Source organism: Xiphias gladius, chromosome 24 (genome assembly GCF_016859285.1).
Source record: "Xiphias gladius isolate SHS-SW01 ecotype Sanya breed wild chromosome 24, ASM1685928v1, whole genome shotgun sequence".
In the NCBI taxonomy this organism is placed as follows: Eukaryota; Metazoa; Chordata; class Actinopteri; order Istiophoriformes; family Xiphiidae; genus Xiphias; species Xiphias gladius.
Genome location: NC_053423.1, coordinates 292293 through 315571, shown reverse-complemented (window position 1 = coordinate 315571; position 23279 = coordinate 292293). Strand labels below are relative to the sequence as shown.

The following is a 23279-nucleotide window of genomic DNA, read 5'->3' as shown; positions in this document are numbered from 1 at the left end:
CCTTCTCAGTGAGCTGTGGAGAGCAGAGACCGCAGGTACACCACTAGTTTTTCAAGGTATGTTGTCTTTCAGGACAGTCCTGTTGCCTGTTTCTTTCAGCTCCTCGTCTGTTTACGCTGGTTCAGATAAATACAGTCGACCACCGTAGTGAAATGACTTGTCCTCAGAATTGTCCACAGCATAATTCACCATTGCACTTAGCTTTTTCCCCAGAAGTATTCATCAGCTTCCCCCTTAAGACAGTACCACTGCAGTAAAAGCCTGCATATGGATGAATATGCGGGGTCCAGGGTTAGATCAGCCAGCAAGTTGACCTGGATGTAGAGTCCAATAAGTTAGCATAATGGCCGTTCCATTAGCTGTGGGAGGCTCGTGTTGGTTGTCCCACTGTTTCGCACAAGTCCTCGTTTCCCTGAATCTCAGCAATGGAATTGGTGAGCACAAAGTTAGCACAACCAATAGAGCCACAATACCCACATTTATGGGAAATACAACAGGTGGAAAAATACTGGAACTATCCTTTAAGGTACCATTATATTCCATCAGAACTGATGAACCCCCCTCTCTAATGGATAGCTTTTCACTCTGGCTTTGGGTGTTGCAGTTATAAACACTTGCCTAACCATGAGGGAAGGCAAAAGTGTTTAGGGGACACTGGAAATCAGTCAGAGTTGGGGGTGCTGAGAGAAAGTTAGTGTATCCTAAAACATGAATGTCACATTCATGTTTTTATATTAATTTGAATAGCCGGGATAAATTTATTTAATAGTTATTGGAAACAATTTACATCAATTTTACAGTGTTTCACACTACAACAGACAGCAAACTTGAACATCAACAAAAAGCAGCCACAGCACAGTAAGCTGAATATTTTCATTTCATGCCTACACTTTTCTCCATATATACGTTCATTCTCTCCTCTCTCCCTCTCTTCAGGGAGTATGTGAGAGGGTGTTTAGACAACCTCTAGTTACCATATCTGTTTTATAATCAAGAGCTCAAACCAAATCACACATCCAATTACACAAATGGCCTGGAAGTGTCTCTGCACAGTGGCAGTTACTGTAGATATAGCTGACTGGATTGAACTTCAGGGACCTGTCTGAAAGGACAATCATCAGTGCTACACATTTTCGGTTACTTCAAGTCAGTGAGACTTACTAAAACACTTGTGTTTATGCACATTTGAAAAGGTCCAACCTGCCATGAGTCGCATCACTTTGCAGAAAGTATTATAAATAGAATAATACTGTGCTATACATAGGCTATTGATAATTAAAAGGATAAAAAACAAAGTAAATGCCTAAACCATGACATCTCGTACATTAAGTTAATACTGATGACTAATGAGGAAATGGTGAGAGTTACAAGATGGTTTTAACCTCATGGGCTTAGAATATTAAATATTAAAAAGACAAAATTATTATATTTGCAAGAAAAAAGTAGATAAAATATTAGGGTCGAAGCTTAAGTGTCAGTAGGTGGAGCAGAATTCTACCAAGCTTCTTACCTTTTTTAAGCATACTGGTTGATGGGATTGACATCTGGAGAGAAACCTTGTATCTACTCAAATCAAATCGGGTAGGTTATTAAAAAATGTTCTGTATGTAAAAATACACTCACTGAGCACTTTATTAGGGACACCATACTTAGGGTTCAGCCTTCCTTTGCTCTCAAGCAGCTTCAGTTCTTTGTGGCATGGATTCCACAAGATGTTGGAAACGTTCCTCTGAGATTCTGGTCCATGTTGACATGATTGCATCACATAATTTCTGTAGATTTCTCAGATGCACATTCATGCTGCCAATCTCTACCACATCCTAAAGGTGTTCTACTGGATTCAGATCAGGTGACTGGGGAGGCCCCTGAAGTTCACTGAACTCATTGTCATGTTCATGAAACCAGTTTGAGATGACTTTTGCTTTGTGACATTGAGCATTATCATGCTGGAAGTACCCATTAGAAGATGCTTAACTGTTGCCATAAAGGGCTACACATGGGCAGCAACAATACTCAGATAGGCTGTGGCATTCAAACCATGATCAACTGGTATCAAGGGGCCCAAAGTGTGCCAAGAAAACATTCCCTACACCATCACACCAGCTCCACCATCCTGGACTGTTGACACAAGGCAAGTTGGGTCCATGGATTCATGCTGTTTATTGGTGAAAACCTGACCCCACCATCTGCGTGCCTCAGCAGTAATCCAGATTCATCTGACCACGCTATGTTTTTCCAGTCTTCAACTGTCCAGTTGTGGTGAGCCTGTGCCCACTGCAGCCTCAGCTTTCTGTTCTTGGCTGACAAGAGAGGAACCTGACGTGGTCTTCTGCTGTTGTAGCCCATCCTCCTTAAGGTTGGACTTGTGCATTCTGAGCTACTGTTCTGCTCACCACAGTTGTAAAGAGTGGTTATCTGAGTTACTGTAGCCTTTCTGTCAGCTCCAACCAGTCTGACCATTCTCCTCTGCCCTCTGTCATCAAAAAAGTGTTTCCATCCACAGAGCTGCTTCTTACTGATGTTTTTTGTTTTTGACACCATTCTGAGAGAAAACTCTAGAGACTGTTATGTGTGAAATTCCAAGGAGATCAGCAGTTTCAGAAACACTCAAACCAGCCCGTCTGGAAACAACAATCATGTCACAGTCAAAGTCACTGAGATCACATTATTTCCACATTCTGATGTTTGATGTGAACATTAACTGAAGCTCATGACCTGTTTCTTGCAGGATGTTATGCATTGCACTGCTGCTACATGATTGGCTGATTGGATAATTGCATGAATAAGCAGGTGTACAGGGGTTTCTAATAAACTGCTCGTGAGTGTATATGTATCGATTTGTACTCAAACGTTTGCTATGATTTCTGTACTTAGACTGTGCTATTTTCAACATATACATTTTTTTAAATTACATGTAAGTAGTACAACTTAACACATACTTGAAGTACCCGTGAGTGCTCCTTTTTGAGAAACCATTATGTTATAATTAATTTTATTTAAATATTATTATATGGCTAAAACAGACAACATGCTGGTTAGGCCTCAAGGATACACACAATGAGTTTTGGTGAGAAACAACTGTCAACAGAAAGTTAATGTGTTTACAAGAAAACTCCACCTTTAAGTGTAATCATGTTAAACTGTACTAATTTACATCTTGTTATACATAACATGCAATGTTAGTACAGTTTAGGTACATTAATCATTAGTATACTTATTCTAATATAAGTACAATTGAGTGCAATTTAGTGTACTTTTTTTACAATGATTATTTTGTGTATAACGAAATTGTAAAGCCAGGGATTATCTCTATAAAATGTATCTATGCTGTTTTAGTAATGCGTGTTGTTTATTAACTATATTACTTCACTTTTTTTATTGACTTATGGTACTATTGTTTAGACCAGTACCTACCCCCTTGATATCCACAAGTTTCTTGTACTGCGAAAAAGCTGCGTAAGACTGCCAGAAAGTTTATTATCCTCTGTTCAAAAAATGTAACATTCTATCACTTTATGACATACACATTCAGCAGATACATGTTTATATTTTATTGTCCCTTTCTATCCCATCCTGTCTTAGTTGCTCATCAATTTTAATTCTCAAATTAATTTTTACACTACCAGATAAGTTATCCATCTTCACCTTCTTTTTGTAAAACCAGACATGGCCAGTATTCACTGAGATACTGTGGAGCACAAATATGGAGTGCCAACAGCGCTTGCAATAATTTCAAACTTTTGAAATGCAATTATTATATGTAAAACAGGATGTTTCTTCAAAGTTGATAATGTCTAATCTTTTTGTTCTTTTTTTCTTTTTATACATTTGTATTTGTGGGTAATTATGTCATGCTGATTTTTTTATTTATTTCTGATGGCATAGACAAAGTGATATCCTTGGAGAAGCTGAGGACTTCTAGTCTCTTAGTTGTATTTATGTTGTTTGTAAAATGCATAAAAATATTATAACACCAACTAAACTACTGGAACATACCAACGTGGTTACATGAGAACTGAACAGACCTGTGCAGTAGCCTGTTACATTGACTCAAATTGGTAACAAGAATCTGTGTAATCTATCGTAAGTCATGCTGCAGGGGATGGCTGTTGCATACTTGCAATATACATATGTATATATATATACACCATTCACCCACAACCAGTTACACACACCTGTCATGTCATACATACATTCACAATGATGGATATAATACATACATTTGCAACAAAAAGTAACCACAGTTGTAACATAGTCCCTAAAGGATACACACAATGGGGCTGTTGCTCTGTCACTTAGCCTCTGGACATCTTAGCTGCAGTTTGGAATGGAACTAAACTGGCTGCGTGCTAAAAGTGCTCTGTCAAAATGAGCACAGGTTTAAAGTGTAATGTCATCCCCAGCTTTGAGCCTAACTCCACCGACTCCATAAATTTGAAAAATGCTAAAAAGTGGGCAAGGTGCTGAGGGGGGGGGGCATGGATGTGTGAGGCAGGAGTTGATCAGTGACATCCCCTAGCCAGAGAAGAATGGAGAGTGATACAGAATTGCAAGGCACCTGTGTTGAGGGCGCTTTGAGATAAAGGTCCTGTCCCCTCCATAATCCCTCGAAGTGGCCATTTGTGAGGTGGAGGACCATGGTGGTCCCAAGCCATATCAGTTTGAGCCGTTGGATCCAGACCCAGTAACGCCCAAAGCTGGAGCTCTTGGAGCTGAGCATGTAGTTAGAATAGCACTCTCTGAAAAATATTGAGGGCAAATGAACAGAGCAAATTTTTAGCAATTGCTATTGAGGGACCTGCTGCCATCTGCAGCTACTGTCGAGTCATATGAGGGTCTGAGGGCAAAGAATGCAGTCCAGTGGTGATTCTACAGCCATCAAAACACAAGTCCGAACTACTGCACCAACAATGAAAATTATGAGTCTCAATCAGTTTATATTTGAAAATGAGTGCAGTTTGACAGACTCCCACTCAAGGACGGGTGCTGCAGAGGTGGGACACCGAGCTCTGATTAGAGGGCTTTAACTTTCTTTTTTTTTTTTTTTTACATATATTTCATGAGGTAAGAAGTCCAAAACAGTTGACTCTATTCCGGCATTGGTCTTGCAAGGTTCAGGATGATTTAAAACAGTAGATGGCGTGTTGAGCCATTTTCAACCCATGAGATGCTGGCTTTTATAACTTTGGTAAGAAATGTAAGAAATGTCAACATCAACACCAGTACTGATGTGCATCACTACAGTACAGTCATATCGTTTAGTTAAAAAACATTTAAGTGTGCAGTACCTCTTTAAGTCAACCACAGCTACAGTGGATGTATGATTAATTTAATTTAACAGCGTGTCTACACAGAAAGCATTTCAGTCGTCCGTATCACATGTCTCTGAAGATAGGCTTCAATTTGAATCAATCCTGCTGTCTTCATAGGTCACGTAATGGCTTGCGTTTCAGCCATGCTAAAAACCAGTAAACGTTACTTGAAGGATATCTTTATACTTCAAGTCTATTTTCTTCCATTTTATGCACACAACTACAGTGACTGTGTATTGGGCTCTTGATACTCCCAGTAGATGGCTGAACTATACTCAATACAGTGCCTGATTACATCCTGTATAGACACAGAGCACTGAAGCTGCTGCTGCTGCTCTGCTAATGTGCTGCTCATGCTATGCCTCCTGTGCAGTTTTCAATAATGTAGACAATAAAATATTTGACAAACTAACTAATTGTGGAACTGTCGTACTGTCCAACAGTAGTTTAAAAAAAGACTAATTTAATTTTTTACATTTTGCGGTTTCAGACTTAATATCAAATCACCAAAAATTTGAATGACATGCAGACCTCATTCTGGACACTAAACTTTTTTGACACTGATTGCTGCAAATATTAACAAAAATAAATCTATCAAAAAAGAAGACTACCATAACAATTTCCATAAGCTAATGGAAAAACTAATTTTGATCCCAAATCCTCTCCTATTCCCGGTATTCCCGTTAACAGGTTAAAATGTTTTATCTTATTTGCACTGACCATGCCTTCATCTCCAATTGTCTTGATTATTGCAATTCATTATTTACCTGCCCACTGTCTGCAGCAGAAACATTTCCATCAAACACTACATGCAGAGACTGGATTACACTGGCTCCCTATAGAGTTCAGTTTATGATTCTTGAACATAAATTTTAAATCTATTTTTTCTTTTCTTGTGGTGGGGTTAATAACTGGCTCTCTAAATAAATCAGTGGAAATTGCTTGGCTTTGACTATTTCCAGACTAGATACATTTCGGATGTATTTAATATTTCACTGATTCACATTTGTTGCTGCTTCATAACGCCATACTGAAATTTAAAAAAACATTTTTTTAATCTAATAAAAAGATGCCAATGGTTGTTTTATGGCAAATGTAGGATTCAGTTTTTTTGGAATTTCACTCATACTTGGGACTGAAAGTCAAACTATATATCCGTCTATGCTGTACAGATTTTGATTGATCTCTTTTTAAATCTCTTTTTCTCTTTTTAGTCTCCAAACTTTATGTCAGTGCAATAGTAAATCTCTATATTACTCCTTTAAAAAAGGTAAACCTATATCACTATCGTTCCTTTCAATTCAATTCAATTCAATTCAATTTTATATAGCGCCAAATCATAATAAAGGTTATATCAGGGCACTTTTGATTTAGAGCAGGTCTAGATCATACTCTGTATGATTGTATTTACAGAGACCAAACCTTCCCCCATGAGCAAGCCCTTGGCGACAGCAGCAAGGACAAACTCCATTTTAACAGGTAGAAACCTTGAACAGAGCCCAGCTCAAGGTGGGCAGCCTCAATTGGCTGGTTTGAGAGAGGGAAAGAGAGAGAGAGAGAGAGAGAGAGAGAGAGCAGGGGGCAGGAGGGAGGAAAGAGAAAATAGCACAGTACAGGTACCATATAAAGATGTATAATAATAATGAGACTAATTATAAAACTAATAATTATAATAACAGAGCTAATACTAATAATAAGACAAAATATAATAATAGTAATGATAATCATAATAATTGAAGCAGTGGATGTTCAGCAGGATCATGGGGGCAGTAAGTGGTTTGCAGTCACATATCCAGACTCTGTAGCACCAGGGGCAGAAAGACCTGCAGAAAGCCACAGGAGGAGAGAGGAGAGAGACGAGAAAGCACAAAACTACGGGAGAGAGAAGAAGTCAAGTTAGTAACAAGCATTGATTCAATATGAATGCATACAGATGGAGAGGAAGAGGAGGAGAGAGGGAGTTGGTGAATCATGGGAAGTCCTCAAGTAGTCTAGGCCTATAGCAGCATAACTAGGGGGTTGTTCAGGCCAAGCCTGAGCCAGCTGAACTATTAGCTTTATCAAAAAGGAAGGTTTTACACCTACTCTTAAATGTTGAGAGGGTGTCTGCCTCCTGGACCCAAACTGGAAGATGGTTCTACAGTAGAGAAGCCTGATAACCAAGGGCTCTGCCCCTCAGTCTACTTTTGGAGACCTTAGGAACCACAAGTAAGCCTGTGTTCTGGAAGCCCAGTGTTCTAGTGGGCTAACAGGTACTATGAGCTCTTTAAGATATGAAGGTGCCTGACCGTTAAGGGCTTTGTAGGTGTAAATACAGTTTTGGTGGTGGTCGAGTGACAATTAATGAAATTTGAATGATATAGTCAACATTTTGTTAAAGTCATTGCTTTAACAAAATTAATGCATTTTGTTAAAACAATGAAAAGTAATCCACAGCTAAGTCAGTATTGACTGCTATTGTGCTGTGTACAGAATTTTTAAAAAATGAACTCAATTGAAAAATGCGTGTAGCCAATTGTAAGAAGATATGCAAAAAATACACTTTTTCTTTTTACAGTGTATTGAGGAAATACATTCATCTCTTACTACACCATCTATTACCCGTACAGACTTATTCCTGTTCAGCGTGGAAAAGGGAGTGTTATGGCCTGGGTCTCCCAAGCAGAGTTTCCTCTGAGGTGGTGTACTGCAACAACTGCTACATATCAAATGTTTAAGTTTACATAGTGGATATTTAAAGTTCATGTGAGGGAGACAACTGATCTTGATTCATTCAATCTCCATTTTGTCCCCTGATTTCCTGCTTAATTAAAAACACATTATGTCCTCTATACATCCTTTTATTTAATTAGAAATTATTACATTTACCCTAAATGACCTATCTGATTTCATTTGGAAATACAATTTTTCAATTTCTCATCGTATTAAACATATCAATATTTTCTAAAAATGTTGTTCTTTCAAACTACCAGAATTCATATTTTTCAGAGCCTGGCCAATATGCTGCTGTTTCAATCACACTTACGTGAGCATTTGCAGGTAACAATGCTGAAAGCATTATATCATGAATTGGCTCACTGTACTTTTTCCATGTACGACTAATGTGGGTAGTGTGAGACACTTTATATATTTTTCCCAGTTATCAACGTAAATGTCCAAAATTTCTTTTTAGTTTAAAGTGTGTGTGTTGTGGGTATGCAACAGCCATCTGCTAAACACTCCAAGTACTAACTCACTTAAGAGAGCTCTCTAAAGTCATTTGGAGACTGGAACCAAGTCTTAACACTTAAACATTTATGTGTTGCACTTCTTGTTAATTTTAAGAATAACAGCAAGTGTAATGGGAAATTTCATCCTATTGTCCCATCTTGTGCTGATGTTCCCAGATCATAGCATTTATTTTGGTGAGTTCAACATTATCATAACTGACAGAATTCATGGCCAATATCATGAAAATAAAACCCAAATTGTAATATATTGTAGTATAGCTTTTATCAAAATCAATCAGATCAAACTTATACTCTAAGTAGCATTAAACATTCCAGCCCAAACACAAGCCTGAAACTCCTTGAGGAGAACCAGAGCAAACATGTAGACACTCAGTTGGAAAAACGAAACTGATGACAAGATCCAGAGGAGTGTTAAAAGAGTTTAAAACATTTATTATGCATACTGTCAGGAGTCATAGAAATCAATTTAAATATGTTTTGTTTGAAGACCAGAGTTTCATTTTTGAGTTACTGTCATTATTTATCATTCATAATGATCCTAGCAGAATATAATGCAGCACTTTGTAATATTTACAGACATGGATTTGATTTATATTGGTAATCTGTTAGAGCTGTCATTTTACAACATAGATAGTACAACTACATCTGCCTTCACCACCAGAAGTCATAAAAGTCCCATGTAACGTTACTGTGAAGGCCAAGAGTCAAAGCAGAGCCTGTGGCACTCCACACACTTTACATCAGCAGGTAACACAGCAACAGGTAACAAAAAAATAATTTACAACCCCTAAAAACCACAGATTTATTCACTTTAACAAGCTGTGTTTTTTTATTTTTTTTTGCCTATTCTGAAACCATTCCCAATATCATTTTTACATTTGAAATACAGTGACAACTAGTGTTAGTGCAGTAAATAAGACAAGAAATTAATGAATGAGGCAAATTAAGGAATCTCAGATCTTAAATCGGCCTCTAGAGCCCCTCAGTCCTACACCCTCTATTTCTCAGTTTTCATGTTTTTCAGCTATTTTACAGAAACAGGCTTGGTCAGATCAGATGAGTATGTTTTCCACACCGACCAGCCCTCTGCATAAACTTACTCCGCTGACCTTAACGAAGTGATCAGCCTCTTCTTGCACTTTTCATGATTCCAAGCAGGTACTTGTAGGTGAGAGGTGGCAGAGTAAAATATAGTAGTGCCACACTGGTTGTGTGGAGTCAACTCACTTAGCAGCTTCCCAGATAATGATGCCAAGTATTACGAGTACGATGGAACCAACCATAGCAAGGATACACATCTTCTTCCGAGACTTTTGCTGTGATAAAGAAGCATAGTCTGGAGGGTTACTGGTAGAGACTTCACTAAACAACAACACTTAAGATTGACTGCTGCAGACTCACCTGGTAGTAGTTGGCTCTCTGGAGCTGCTCTGTTCCTCGTTCTACATGCACTTCAGCATTCTCCACATTTGCCTCAATGCTATCTGCAGGACAGAACATACAGCATAAAGGTAAAATGGGAGCTAATGAAGTCCAGGATTCTTACAGTGGAAACTCTACAGGTTCATGGAATCCCTCCTTTCACAACTACTTTCTCGGAATTTTTGTGGACACTATTTTCATAATTTCCTACTTTACTTATCAGTGAGCACAAAAAAGGATACCATCAAAAAAAGAATCCTGAAAGGATCGATAACCTCTTCAGGACTAAAAGGGACCTATGTTTACATTTTCCTGACAAGCAAGATATTACATTTGTGTAAATAATGACTGCTGTCTATAAGAAGCAAAGACTGAAATAAGGTGATGTAATTATAGACGTCCAAAGAGTCAGAGTCAAACAGTCACTGTTGGTTTGTTTAAACAACAACTTGAATTACTGCCTTGTGGTTCTACGCCTCTGCTAACCAGTCAAGTTGCGGTTTGCATCTATACACAATAAACTTGCAACAGTGATAAAGCAAAAACAGTTTTTGGAATATTTTGTAAATTTATTGAAAATAAATAAATAATAATAACCTGAAATATCCTTTTACATAAGTATTCAGACTCTTAACTTAGTACTTGCTTAAAGCACCTTTGGTAGCACTGACATCCTCAGGTGTTCTTGTGAATGATCCTACAAGCTTGGCACACCTTTCTTTTGACCATTCTTCTTGGAGGAATCATTCAAGATATGTCAGGTTGGATGAGGAGCATTGGTGCACAGCCATTTACAGGCGTCTCCAGGATTCAGGTCCGAAGTCTGGCGGGGCCACTCCAGGACTTTCACAGACTTTTCCTGAAGCCAATCCTGTGTTTTCTTGGTGGTATGCTTCGGATCACTTTCTTGGTGAAATGTAAACCTTCACCCCATCTTGAGATTCTGAGCACTCTGGAAAAGGTTTTTAGTCAGGATTACTAATATCTGGTGGGCAGAGATAGGAAGAGAGTTGGTGGTTCCAAAATTCTTTCATTTCAGAATGATGGTGGCTTCCCTGCTTGGTACTTTCAATGCTACAGAAATTTTCTTGAATCCTTCCCTAGATCTGTGCCCTGACAGAATCCTGTCCCACCTGTCCCTCTCGATCTCATGGTATGGTTATAACTCAGAAATACACCATCAACTGAGAGCGTTTCAATTATGAACATGTGCGCTCTAATCAAGTTATAGAAACATTTAAAGGACCACTGACAGAAGCAGAACGCACCAGAGCTCAATTGCGAGTGTCATAACAAACAGTCTGAATACTTATGTAAATTAGATATTTCAGTCTATTATTTTTAATAAATAAACATTTGTAATACCTTTTTTTGCTCTCTAATTATGGAGTATGTGTGTAAATTAATGAGGAGAAAAAAAAATAAATTGAATGAAAACTTAAAAGTATCTGAAAACTTTCCGTACGCACTGTTCTGTAGTGGTAGACTCGGTCTCACTGCTGTTGGTGTGTGGGTTTGAATAGAAAATACCAGGACCAGCTGCTTTGAGGTGTGTTGTCTACTGTTAATATATTGTGCACTTTACAGTTCTACAGAGCCCTGAGAATAATAACCCTAGTGCTATTTACCAATCATTTCTCCCTGATCGTGGATCATCACTGCCAGGTCCTTGAAGATCTGGTTTACATCCATGATGTCAGACTGAAACAGACAGACAAAAAGCTACAATCAGCTGTGGCAACTGTGTGTGGTCCCAGGACATGACAGTAGATTTTAGCAGAGGCCAGTAGCCATGGTGGGGTCTTCCTCTGTGTCCTGGCATGTAATATTATTAGAAAGAGTAAGCAAAGGCTGACCTCTAGCTGTCTGATGTTGGTTTCTCTCTCCTTGATGAGCTCCAGGTCCTCCTCTGTGACGGCCAATTCCTCTGTCTGGGTGGTCATCTGACCCCAATCCTCTTGGCTTGACAGAACAGCATTTGGAATACACGTAAAAAGTTGGAATAATGTGTGTAAACACAGACTTTAACTGTTACAGAAGAATACTGAACACAGCTCGAAAATATTGTCTCCATAAATTAAAGCTGATCTTCCTTCCTGCAGTGTCTATTGTACATTGTTTTTAGTTTTGTTTTCTCTTTCTTTTGAATACATATACACACACATATAATACACACACACACACACACACACACACACAAACACACTCATATATTCATATATATACACACACACACATATACATATATATACATACACACACACACACACACACACACCTAATCAGCCACAAAATTAAAACCAGTAACTTAATGTTAATTTTTAATGTTGTGGCTGAGGAGAAATACAATTCAAATTGCTGTATTCTATTTCACTCTTATGTATGCATTTAATGTCATAATTTAATCAATTAAAGCACAAGGGTTTACTTTTTGTCTTTAATAGATGAATAATTTGTTTTTCACTGAAATTAATTTTCCATGCCACAATAGAATGAAATCCCAACACAGAAACCAAGTTAAGAGTTGATTGCATTTCAGTGTTTTCCATTGTTTTCATTTTGGTATTTTAAATGTTTAATATTTCTGGCAAACAAAAACATATTTATTGTTGACAAGTTCAATGTTGACAGTGTAATATGATTTTAGAATTAAAAGGACTACTTCACTGACACTAATGGGATTGGGAAATTATGGGATGTAATGGGAAATATCATCTGCATTAGAAAATAATAAATACACAGTGGAGTTATTTCCTGTTCTCAAAAAGCTACAGATGCTTTTAACCATGGTGCATTACTTGTCAAATTAGGAAGATACAGCATTAGAGGCTATTAATGGTCATATCCTTGTCTGTATTTACTCATACGATTATTTATTACCTCCACCAAGGAGGTTATGTTTTCACCCGTGTCTGTTTGTTGGTTTGTTTGTCAGCAGGATTATGCAAAAAGGGCCGAAACCATTTGCACCGAATATGGTGGAGGGATAGGGCATAGGCCAGGGAGGAACCCTTTAAATTTAGGGGCAGATGTGAATCAATCACTATGAATGAACTATGATATTTTTTTCTCTGAAGTCTGGTGTATGTTGTTTGACACTGACCTTGGAAGAGTGAGTGCCCTTCTAGTGTCATAATGTCTTGATTAATTTAAATAAGCTTGCACAGCTTGGGTCTCCATGATACACCTAGCAAAGTTTCCGATTCCACAAATTGCCTGACAAGGATACTCTGAATGAATGAAAGTCACTTACTTATCAAAAGAAACAAGCTTTTCATCCCGTGAACTGTCTTCAGTCTGAAAGAAAAGGAAACCCAACAGTGCCAATTGAAGTCAGCAAAACAGATTATCAAGACATGGCTCACTTGAATGTGATGTTTCATCACTACTTTCTCATGGATGCGTTTAGGTGAATTCTTTATCTGCCATCCTGAGGTGTGAAACCACCACTGATTTCTACTTACTGATAGGCGGGATCCAGCCCTCGCTCTGGCTACTGACTCCTTTTCCCTCTCTGCTGCACGCCGCTGGACTGCTTGGAAGTTGTTGAGAGCTGCTGAGAAATCATTCATCAACCGGTCCCTCTGGATCTTTTGCTGCCTCTTGACACCACAGAGCAGAGGGAGACATACAGCAACAAATAAATCAGACTCTTTGAGAAGCTGTGGTGGAAAGAATCCAAAACATCGACATATTTTTGTTTTTTCCAATACTCAAAACTTTCTGTCCGTCAGTTGTAACTTTGATCATCAAATTAAACAATCAGTTGTTACAAAAATGTATTGTAGGTATAAGAGACAAATGTTTCTTATAACATACCATAGATATAAGTTCACCAGAGTTAACTCTAGAAATAGACTAACAACTATATAGGATCCATAAAATTGCAATTATTAAAAGAATTTTGTTTTTGAATCTTACTAAAAACCACACCACATTCCTTTCAAAATCAGTTATGAGTATATGGAACTTTAGAAATGGAATAACCTACAGCATCAGACCACAACAGAATACATGTTTTGTAACCCACACATGCAAAGTATAGAGGGTTTTATTACTGGATTTGGGCATATGTCGGAATCATATAACAGAGGCTATGGGTGGGACTCTTTGGTAATCTCAAAATTCAATTCAGAATCGATTCTAAATTCAAAACCATTCTTGATTCAATAAAAAGAAAGGGGGCCAATTTATTTTACTCCAGGGTTCTGTGTGCCAAAGCACTGACTCCTGTCAATGGCCCACTAAGCTGCAAATGAAATGTAACTGACAGTAGTCATGTTTCCATATAATTGTCAAATAAATTTGAAGCGAACCTTTGAAGTGACGCAAATTTTAAAAAAATGCAAATGAGGCGTGTTTCCATTAACTGGTTTGGAGCGAATAACTAGGCTGCATAGTGTCGTCAGAAAGTGGCGCCATAGGCTATGTTATGCATGCCTGTAATAAACAGAGTAGAAGAAGTAGAGGTCATGAACTGGAAACAGAAGTTGTTTGTCAACCGTCAAAAAACCTCAAAGGAGCAGAAGAAGAAACAAAATCAGTCACCTTGGCCATCTATAAGAGAAAATGAGAGAGGGGGCTTCAAGAATTTTTTTTCAGTTGGGTAAGATGTAATTATTCTTTCATATCAGCTATATTGGCCGTGTTTCACACTGTCTGGAGACAGGAAGATGCTGGAAACAGCAGCTGCTTCTGCTTACTCCTTCTTTAGAATCGGAAGAAGCTGATCATTCATGTGAGTTAAACGTTCACTGCTTTAGGATATATTTGGGAAATGTGTTTCCATCTCCCATTAAGCACAACTCTTTCGAGAAAAAAAAAAACTCACCTCAAGCAAGCGCAAAAACTTTTCTGTAATTGAGGACGTTTTTTCGAATTTCCCCATTTCCATCGACTTTTCTAATGTGATACTTCAAAATGTGCATAAAAATACATTGATGGAAATCTATTTTTATGTGCATTCTTTAGAGAAAAGCCCCCCTGCTGCAGTTGAGTTCTGCCTTTTTCGATTCCTCAACATAACGTTACTAACATTATTACAAAAATGTATTATTGGCACTTGTAAATTCAGAATCACAGAAGATAAGAATCGAAATTCTTATATGAACTGATTTCTTTCATCCGCCCCCAATAGAGGTAAAGCCTGAAGAAGTAGCAAATGTAATGGACTGAATAACTAACTGATAGGAGTGAATGATTAATATGAATGATAAATCAAATCAACAGGTGGGAATCTCATTAACTGAATATTTACTTAATTCAATTCATTATAATTCTTTTTATGTGTAATATTTTTATGTATATATTTTTCTTCTCTCTTTTCTATTGGAGCTAAATATATTTAATACTGCAAGAATTAAAAGAACAGTCAGTGTGAGGAAATTGAAATTTGACTGGTGTACTATTGCAATCAAGTAATTAAAAAAAAAAAAAAAAAAAAAAAAGCCTAACCAGAGCCCCTTGCTGAGGTAATAAAGGCATTAAGGTGTGACTGCTGGTGAGCCAAGACTGATTTAAATTGCAGTTTACTGGCTGTTGGTCATAACCATGGAGGGACTTTGCTCTTTGCTGATAATCAAATGACATTTACTCATTTTCTGCTGTTCCAATAAGACAACTGGTGTGCCATGAGGGTAGTTTCTGGGTATATAATTTAATGTTGAATTGGGGGTGTTTTGGTAAGCTTTTAATCTACTTTTGAGTGATATCTTAACATTGAAGTCACACGCAAGGTAAAATTTACAACTTTAGTCCAGCACTTTTATATTTTTTGGCTCCAGTGACACTATAAAATAAACAGTATGGCCGACAGCATAGCCAATGGGGCAACTTGGGCAGCCTCTCAGCTTTGGGAAATCATAGACAAAGAATGATTTGAGTTTCAGATAAGAGACCATGCTGAATACCACTGACAAAGTGTGGCAGAGTGATATGTCATTATTAGTGCTAAGTGCAGAGGCTGGAGTGATAGTTGAAAGGCACAGTCACTTTCACTCCCACCATCAGTGATGAATCTACTGATGTATTAATAAATGTTGACTGATCTTACTTGTTCTGAGGGGGATGAGGGCAAAGGGATTGATCCCAACTCTTTCAGATGCTTGTTGGTTTCTTTTGCCAGTTGGTTAGTATAGTGTTGCATCTGCTGCCTGTGGAGACATCAGCAGTTTAGAATAACAAAAGACTACTAGTCAATCTGATGAGTGAGTTGCTCTACAGCCAGAGCTCCAAACTACCCATCCCCAATCATCCTGCATAATAAAAAACATCTTTCTAGTATATGTGACAATACAGTGTTGTAGTGCATGTGTAATTCAAGTGAAAACCAAAAACTGTTTTGACATGCTTTCTGGATGAAAATGACATGTGTTTAAAGATACTATCCCTGATGTCAGAGACTCATAGAGGCACATTTCATTTTGGAAAACAGAGATATTGGCATAGAACAGCTCTGACACAGTTGCAACTGTCAACAGATCAAGGTGACTAACCAAAAGTGACAGAGTCAGTCTGTGTGTTTGGCAAAGAGAGAAAACAATATGGGAGTTACTGGAGATAAGGTTGCTACATACAGACGATCCTGGAGTTCACTGGTGTCCTGTCTGGTCCCCAGGTGGTTCACCATGCTCTTGATATGAGCAGCTGTTATGAAAACACACACAGTGATAAGTCTATGTCTTGTAATGGAAGAACTCATCTGTGTATACATACTGTAATTAGATCTTAGATCAGTCCTCATCAAGCTGCAAAAAACACATTCTGAAGTTTAGCTGAAGTTAATATACGATTTCAGCAGTCTGACTTAGACAAAGCAATTGGGTATTTTTCAAAGTTGCAGTCTTCCTAGTAAGATACCTTAAAGAAAGGATTGTTTTGCAGCCAGTATGGTTGGGAACAACAACACAGTGAGCTACTACACTTTCAATTTATGTAATGGGCATGCAAGTGTTGTATTGAGATAGACTTGAAAATGTGAATCTATCCTTTAACACCGAAAACATTTTATCAGATGACATACACACTGAAATCCTGAACTTGATTGAACAGTTCACTAGGTCTTCAGTTTATTGTTCCAGTGTCACACATACTCGCACTCAGGTTGAAACCAAATGTCCACCCCCAGACTTGCAGACCGAGCCCTCATGGACTATGATCATATGTACCATGCCCTTTTCAGCGTCAACATGTCACCTCTGTGAGTCCAATGCACTACAAGATGGGACCTCTGTCGTTTTGACTAGTATAAATGCAAGTTCTTGACTGTGTAAATGATCTGGGTTTTTTGAAATTTATTCTTAACAGTACTGAAAATGACAATTTTTGTTGACGATGTGCAGAGCCTGCAGCTTTACATAGAACAGAGATACATACAAACAGATTGACGAGGTGGTCATAGTTTTTCTTTTACTTGGATGAAAGCCGACATTTATTAGGTCTAGGCATGTTCTGTATGTGTATAATACAGCTAATGATTACTTTTATTATCAATTAATCTGCAAAGTATTTTCCATGATTAATTGATTAATTATTAGGTCTATAAATGTTATACATCGGTAGATTAATAGATTGTTTGTTCTAAAAAATGTTATATAGTGTCATAAAGAGTTCAAGATGACATCTTCAAATGTTTTGTTTTGTAGAACCAACAGAGATATTAGATGTTCAGATAGATATTCAGTTTACAATGACATAAAACAGAAAAGTAGCAAATCTTCACACTGGAGGTGTAAGGAACCAGAGAATGTTTGGTGTTGTTGATTTTAAAAAATGACAGAGGATTCATTGTTTAATTAATTAATGTTTACATTAATTAACTGCAGCTTGGACAAAGTTATACAACAAAGATGAACAAATAAAACCAAATATCCATCTATTAGCTATACTGCTTATCCTAGGAGGGCTGAAGCCAATCCCAGCTGACATTGGGCGAGAGGCGGCGTACAGCCTGGACAGCCCAGTCAATCACAGGGCTGACACATACAGAATGACAACCATTCATGAATGTGCCCGTAGGTGCACATTCACACCTACGGGCAATTTACTGTTGCCAATTAACCTGCATTTCTTTGGACTGTGGGGTAACCTACGTAGGCACAGGGAGAACATGCAAACTCAACACAGAGAGGCCGTTTGAGGCCCCTTGCACCATGCCACCCTAAAACCAAACAGATGTTTGAAAAAATAAACATGGTATCTCTTAATGGCTTGGTGGTTGAGAAGTATACCATATACTGTGTTACCAGTGTTCCCAGTTGGATTCACATCCATATTCTATGAATTATGAGTAATCTTCCAAGCAAAGTCTTGTAGAATCTGCGATCTACTTTACAGAAAGCGTACTTGAGGCCCCTTGCAGACTTGATGAAGGGTTTGGACAGCCCTTGTCACTCACTGACTTTTTGAGGACCATTGAGTCTGTGAGTTTACAAGTGTAAGTCAGAAATACAGATTCAGCATAAATATCTTGGTGGCCTGCAGTACCAAACTGTACAAGCTTTCTTACATAAAAGTAAATATAAAATAAGTGACCTGAGAAAGCATTCAAATTATAAAAATGTTAAAAAAATTTGTCACACCAACATTGTATCTAACAAAATTATCAACAATGTATTATTAACATTTCCTTTATTTCCCAGCCCTACGTGGTATCACACTAACAATGATATGAACAAAGCTTAACTAAACTGAACCGTTATTTTCAACATCTGTGTGAAGAGAAAGAGTTATAGTCAATCCCAATTAATCATAATATTACTTTGAAAAGTCTGCTCTATCTACTCTTTAAAAAATTCCACTGGCTAAAACAACTAACAGGTTAAGCACAGTTAGGCAGACTGCAGGCTGACACAGCATTCTCCAACATCGTCCCTTAATCAGTTAGTGAGTGCGCGCGTTTATTTGGCTATGGTCTTGCTCACACTGTAGCAAAAAGAGCTACTGCTACAGCTGTGAAGCAGGGGAGCACTTACTGTTCTGTGTGATCTTCTGGATGTTGGAGCTGCATGTTTGTATGAGGGTGTTGAAGTCCCGTGGCACAGGGCGGTAGCTCTCTGCTTTGCCGTATGACATGTCTGCCAAAATGAGCTCTTGCCTTTGGAGCTGAATTTTATCTGTAGACAAACCGAGGAAAAAGTGTGTTGTTGTTGGGTTTTTTTTCCCCGAATGTTTTCCTTGACAATTGCCATGTTTGCCATAGGATTTGAAAAGGCAAAACAATGGCAATGATAGCGTGGGCACAATCCTGACTACTTGTAAAAAGAGCATCAGTACAATTGTTGTAAACTAACTGACATCCTGACACAAGAAACTGGGGAGCAGTGTCAGTTAACGTTAAGTTTGTTTTTTTACATAATGGCAGAGTTGCTTAGTCACTCTTGCTACGTGTCACATAGTATGCTTATAGGTTCCAGAATAATGAGGACTTCATTGTTTTAGTGACGAGAGTGACCGACCTAAATCTAGGTGACTTAGTCCGAATGACAACCGTTAGCTTGCTAACAAGTTAGCCTGCTAACGTCGAATCATTCAAGCTCACAGAAATTAGAGATCACGTAAGACAAATGATATTTGTTGAACCATAATGCGAATGTATTGTTAACGTGGTCTGTATACACATTTGTGGTCTACATATCAGGGCAATTAGCTCAACGCTACCTCCCTCTGTTTAGCTACAAAAAGTTACGGGAGGGTGTACAGAATTAATCTATGCTTAGCTGTTAGCGTTTAGCTAAATGACGTTAAGTTGTCAGCTTTCAATTGATTAGGATAAACTGACTATATTGAAATAGCTGAGCCTTTTCTTCGCCAATCAGGACGTAGAGACACAACATATCGAAAATTAGACTACAGCGTTTAATTTAAAAGAACAACGTAATACTTACTTATTTGGCTGTTTCAAATGAACACACAGGCGTAATGTTTTTCGTTCCGCTGTCAAGATACTGCCCTTCCTGATCTGTGACGTTATGGCGTAACGTCTCACATGTTCGGAGACCACGCCCACCAGGCCTGCGCAGAATCGATGAACGGCGATAACATTTTTTTCCTCAAATTACCTTTATTTAGAAATATTTTGAAGAATTCAATTTCTACAAAGACCGCGAAACTTGCATAGTGGGAAATGCTTAAGTCTCCTCCGATCTAGCAGCTTATTGGTTTAGATGCTGGATCAACAACATGATGTTTTACAGACACTTTTCATTTTTTGTTTAATTGCAGAGATTCTGAATTAACAATATGAAGGTTTATTCTGTTAACAGAATAAGTGTTGTGTGGCTGATGGTTACTTTTATCAGCCACAGAGGCTGGATACATTCAGTAGCCTACAAATATTACAGATAATTCACATAGACTGCAGACAAAGTTCGAGGCTAAAATATGAACATTACTGATTTAATTCTTAAAGCATTTAGCAACACAAAAACTTTCGGTGAGTGGGATGTGGAGATTGTTAAAATAACATTGTGCAGATGTTAAGCCCTGAAAATCTAAATATCTGACAAATCAATAATGAAAACTATTGTATTGTGTTTCTCTCCTCTCCCTGAGTACTTTGAGTATTGCTTAATGTTCTGAATTTATTTATGTAGCTTGAGAGGCCCAGCAATCAGGTCTGGTCAACTGATTCATATACAGCAGCAAACTGAGAGGATGGCTGTTTTAGGTGCGAATTCGTCTAATATGGAGGTTGAACCATAAACAGAGATCACAGATCGTCTATAGCTTGTTAATAGTCTCTCCAGTCATACAGAAGAGCATAATTAAAACAACTGGAGACTGAGAACAAGCTGAAGAGACTGGTATGACAACATTTCATAAAAATCAGGATCGGATCTAATGGGAAGTGAGAACTGTGCCTTTCCTCCACAGAGGACTAGAACAGGCGGCAGCAGCAGGCGACAGCAGGAGAGGGCAGAGGCAAAAAGCTGCAGTCAAGACAAACAGTTTCCAACAGCCTTCACGGTCTGTACAGGAAACCACAGAAGCTGTTACATCCCGTTAGATCCGATTTAATAAAAATGTTGTAAGACCACTGTATTCAGCTTGTTCTCAGTCTCTAACATTTGTTATTTCACTTATGTTCTTGTAGCGTTTTGGTCCAGTGTATTAAGTAAGCACTCGTTGGCCACCACCTGCTTTTGCAGGAGATGAAATTAATAAAACGAATGAATAAATCAAATGGATCAGTCTAATAGTAGAAGCCGGATCTCCGATCTCTACTTCAAAAGGAATGACTGGGCTCAAATAATGACAACTTATGAACTACTGTCTACTAACATAGGATAAATGCAGTGCCTGATAACTTAGACGGAAAGTGGAACACAAGAACAATGTTAACCAATAGCTAATAAGATCAGTAATAAGATAAACTGGGCAGTGGTGGGAGAGAATACGTTTAAGCTATGGATGATATGGCTACATCACCCCTGGGATCCTAGGACGTGTATACATGAAATTTAAGGATTAGAAGATGTTACCGGTACTTCGACATTAACCCAGTCATGAGCAAAAGAAAAGACGGTTTTGCCTACTTCAGCTGTCGGTCCAGAGATTCCCGGCTGGAACCAAAGCAGCTGGTGGTTGAAGTCGGTCACCTGTCACGGCGGACTCCAGGTGGATCCTCCCTGACGCGTCGCGGATTACCCAGACGACACGCTCTGCCAGTGTTCCTCCGCTGTTTCAGTTTCTGGAAGTCTGCGGGAGGTTCTCTCCTTGGGCACCGGTGATGATTTCTCAGTAGGCGTTCGGGACACACGGGTCTGCTTGTGTCCAATTTAATTACTGCAATTAACGCTAGATAACTTTACAAGGGATTGGCGTTGGTCAAACAACACAAAACCTTCAAAAAGCCGTGATAATAATTGAAAAGTTACACAAATATTCTAAGGCACTTTCTGCTCTTCACATTTCATTTGTCCACAAAACAGAGAAGCTAAAGCTCAACTTGAAAAACAGGTCCCTTCTGGTTTGGTTGCTGGTTTAGCTGGTGGACCAGGATAGCCGTGCATGGTCTCGATAATGATGCTTGTCTACCAGCATGGTATGGCTGTTGAAGCTGTAAATATATATGCAGCCAGTACTAACATGACCCTTGCAGGTGTAACTTATTTGTGTCCAAGTACAAAATAACTAAAATACAAGAGAACAGAAATTCATATTAGGCTACCAATGTCAAGGAGTTCTTTAAGGGAAGTAAATTAATTTATTGTAATTACTTGGCCTGAAATACAGTACATACTATTATTTCCATTTTCATACCAATGCATCTTCAAAAGATAAAAAACTGAAATTAAACTAAATAGAGAAAAGATTATTGGATATCAACATTTGACTGGAAAAAAAAATTACCAATCACAATATTTTAGCAACAGTCATGGGACTTACTTGATAACATCTCTACCAAGGCAATATATAAAGTACATTCATTATTCAAATAAAAAAATTATTGTGTATGATCTACCCTGCAACCTAATGTGTGATATGAATACATCCCTTTTAAGCCTCCATATTTTCCATCCTGTCCGACAATATGGCCTGTCACAGTCAGTCTTCAAACATTGTGTAGCAGTAGAACAAATTACTTTAACAGTGTTCCTACAGTCATCCTCTGACAATGGATTTTGGCGGGTGTTCAGTCAAAAAGATGCATATATTGAACTAAAATTCATTTTGGTTTGTTTTACCAATGTCAGTCTTTGAGTGTAAATTTAGTAACATTTATTTTCATTAATAAATCTGTCGAAAGATTGTAAAATGAATCAGAAACTGTTTATTCTATAAAATATTAAGCAATAGTTAAAAAAAAGCTGCAAATTCTTACATTTGAGAAGCTGGGCACAACAACAAAGTATTGTAATTGTTTCAGCAGTAGTTGGTTTGTCATAAATTACATTTTAAAAAGTAAAATTTTGAGATTTCAAACCCCTTCATTTTTTTCGACATTTTATTATGTAGCAGCCTCATGCTAAAATCAATTAAATTCACCCCCCCCCCATCAATCTACACTCAGTTCCCATTATGACAAAGAGAAAACAGAGTTTTTGAAGTTTTTGCAAATTTATTAAAAAGGAAAGACAGAAATATAATATTGTTGAAGCACCTTTGGCAGTGATTACAGCCTGGAGTCTTCTTGGATATGACGTGACAAGCTCTGCACACCTTGATTTGGGAATTTTCTGCCATTCTTCTCTGCAGATCCTGTCAAGTTCTGTCAGGTTGGATGGAGACCGTCGTTGGACAGCCATTTTCAGGTCTCTCGCGAGATGTTTGACTGGATTCAAGTCAGGGCTCTGGCTGGGCCATTCGAGCACAT

The 23279-nt window shown here is 38.1% G+C and overlaps 1 protein-coding gene across 1 annotated transcript; it reads right to left on the bottom strand.

Annotated features, from left to right (window-relative positions):
• Nucleotides 1-8948: 8948 nt before the first annotated feature.
• Nucleotides 8949-21594, bottom strand: LOC120786781 (syntaxin-12-like). The gene is made up of 11 exons (XM_040122425.1): nt 21499-21594; nt 19849-19975; nt 18937-19077; nt 16540-16609; nt 16017-16116; nt 13429-13566; nt 13218-13261; nt 11821-11926; nt 11593-11665; nt 9944-10026; nt 8949-9858 (listed from the first exon to the last, which is right to left on the bottom strand). The coding sequence occupies exons 3-11, from the start codon at nt 19034-19036 to the stop codon at nt 9766-9768; spliced, it is 807 nt and encodes a 268-aa protein (XP_039978359.1). The 5' UTR covers nt 19037-19077; nt 19849-19975; nt 21499-21594; the 3' UTR covers nt 8949-9765.
• Between the last annotated feature and the right edge of the window lie 1685 nt (nt 21595-23279).

What these genes read in the sequence shown, in the direction of transcription:
- LOC120786781 (XM_040122425.1), bottom strand. Translation starts at nt 19,036, where the DNA reads ATGTCATACGGCAAAGCAGAGAGCTACCGCCCTGTGCCACGGGACTTC. An exon ending in CCTCATCCCCCTCAGAACAA is followed by an intron (nt 13,567 to 16,016) that starts GTAAGATCAGTC and finishes TGTGGTGTCAAG; the next exon opens with AGGCAGCAAAAGATCCAGAG. An exon ending in AAGCTTGTTTCTTTTGATAA is followed by an intron (nt 11,927 to 13,217) that starts GTAAGTGACTTT and finishes TGTTCTGTCAAG; the next exon opens with CCAAGAGGATTGGGGTCAGA.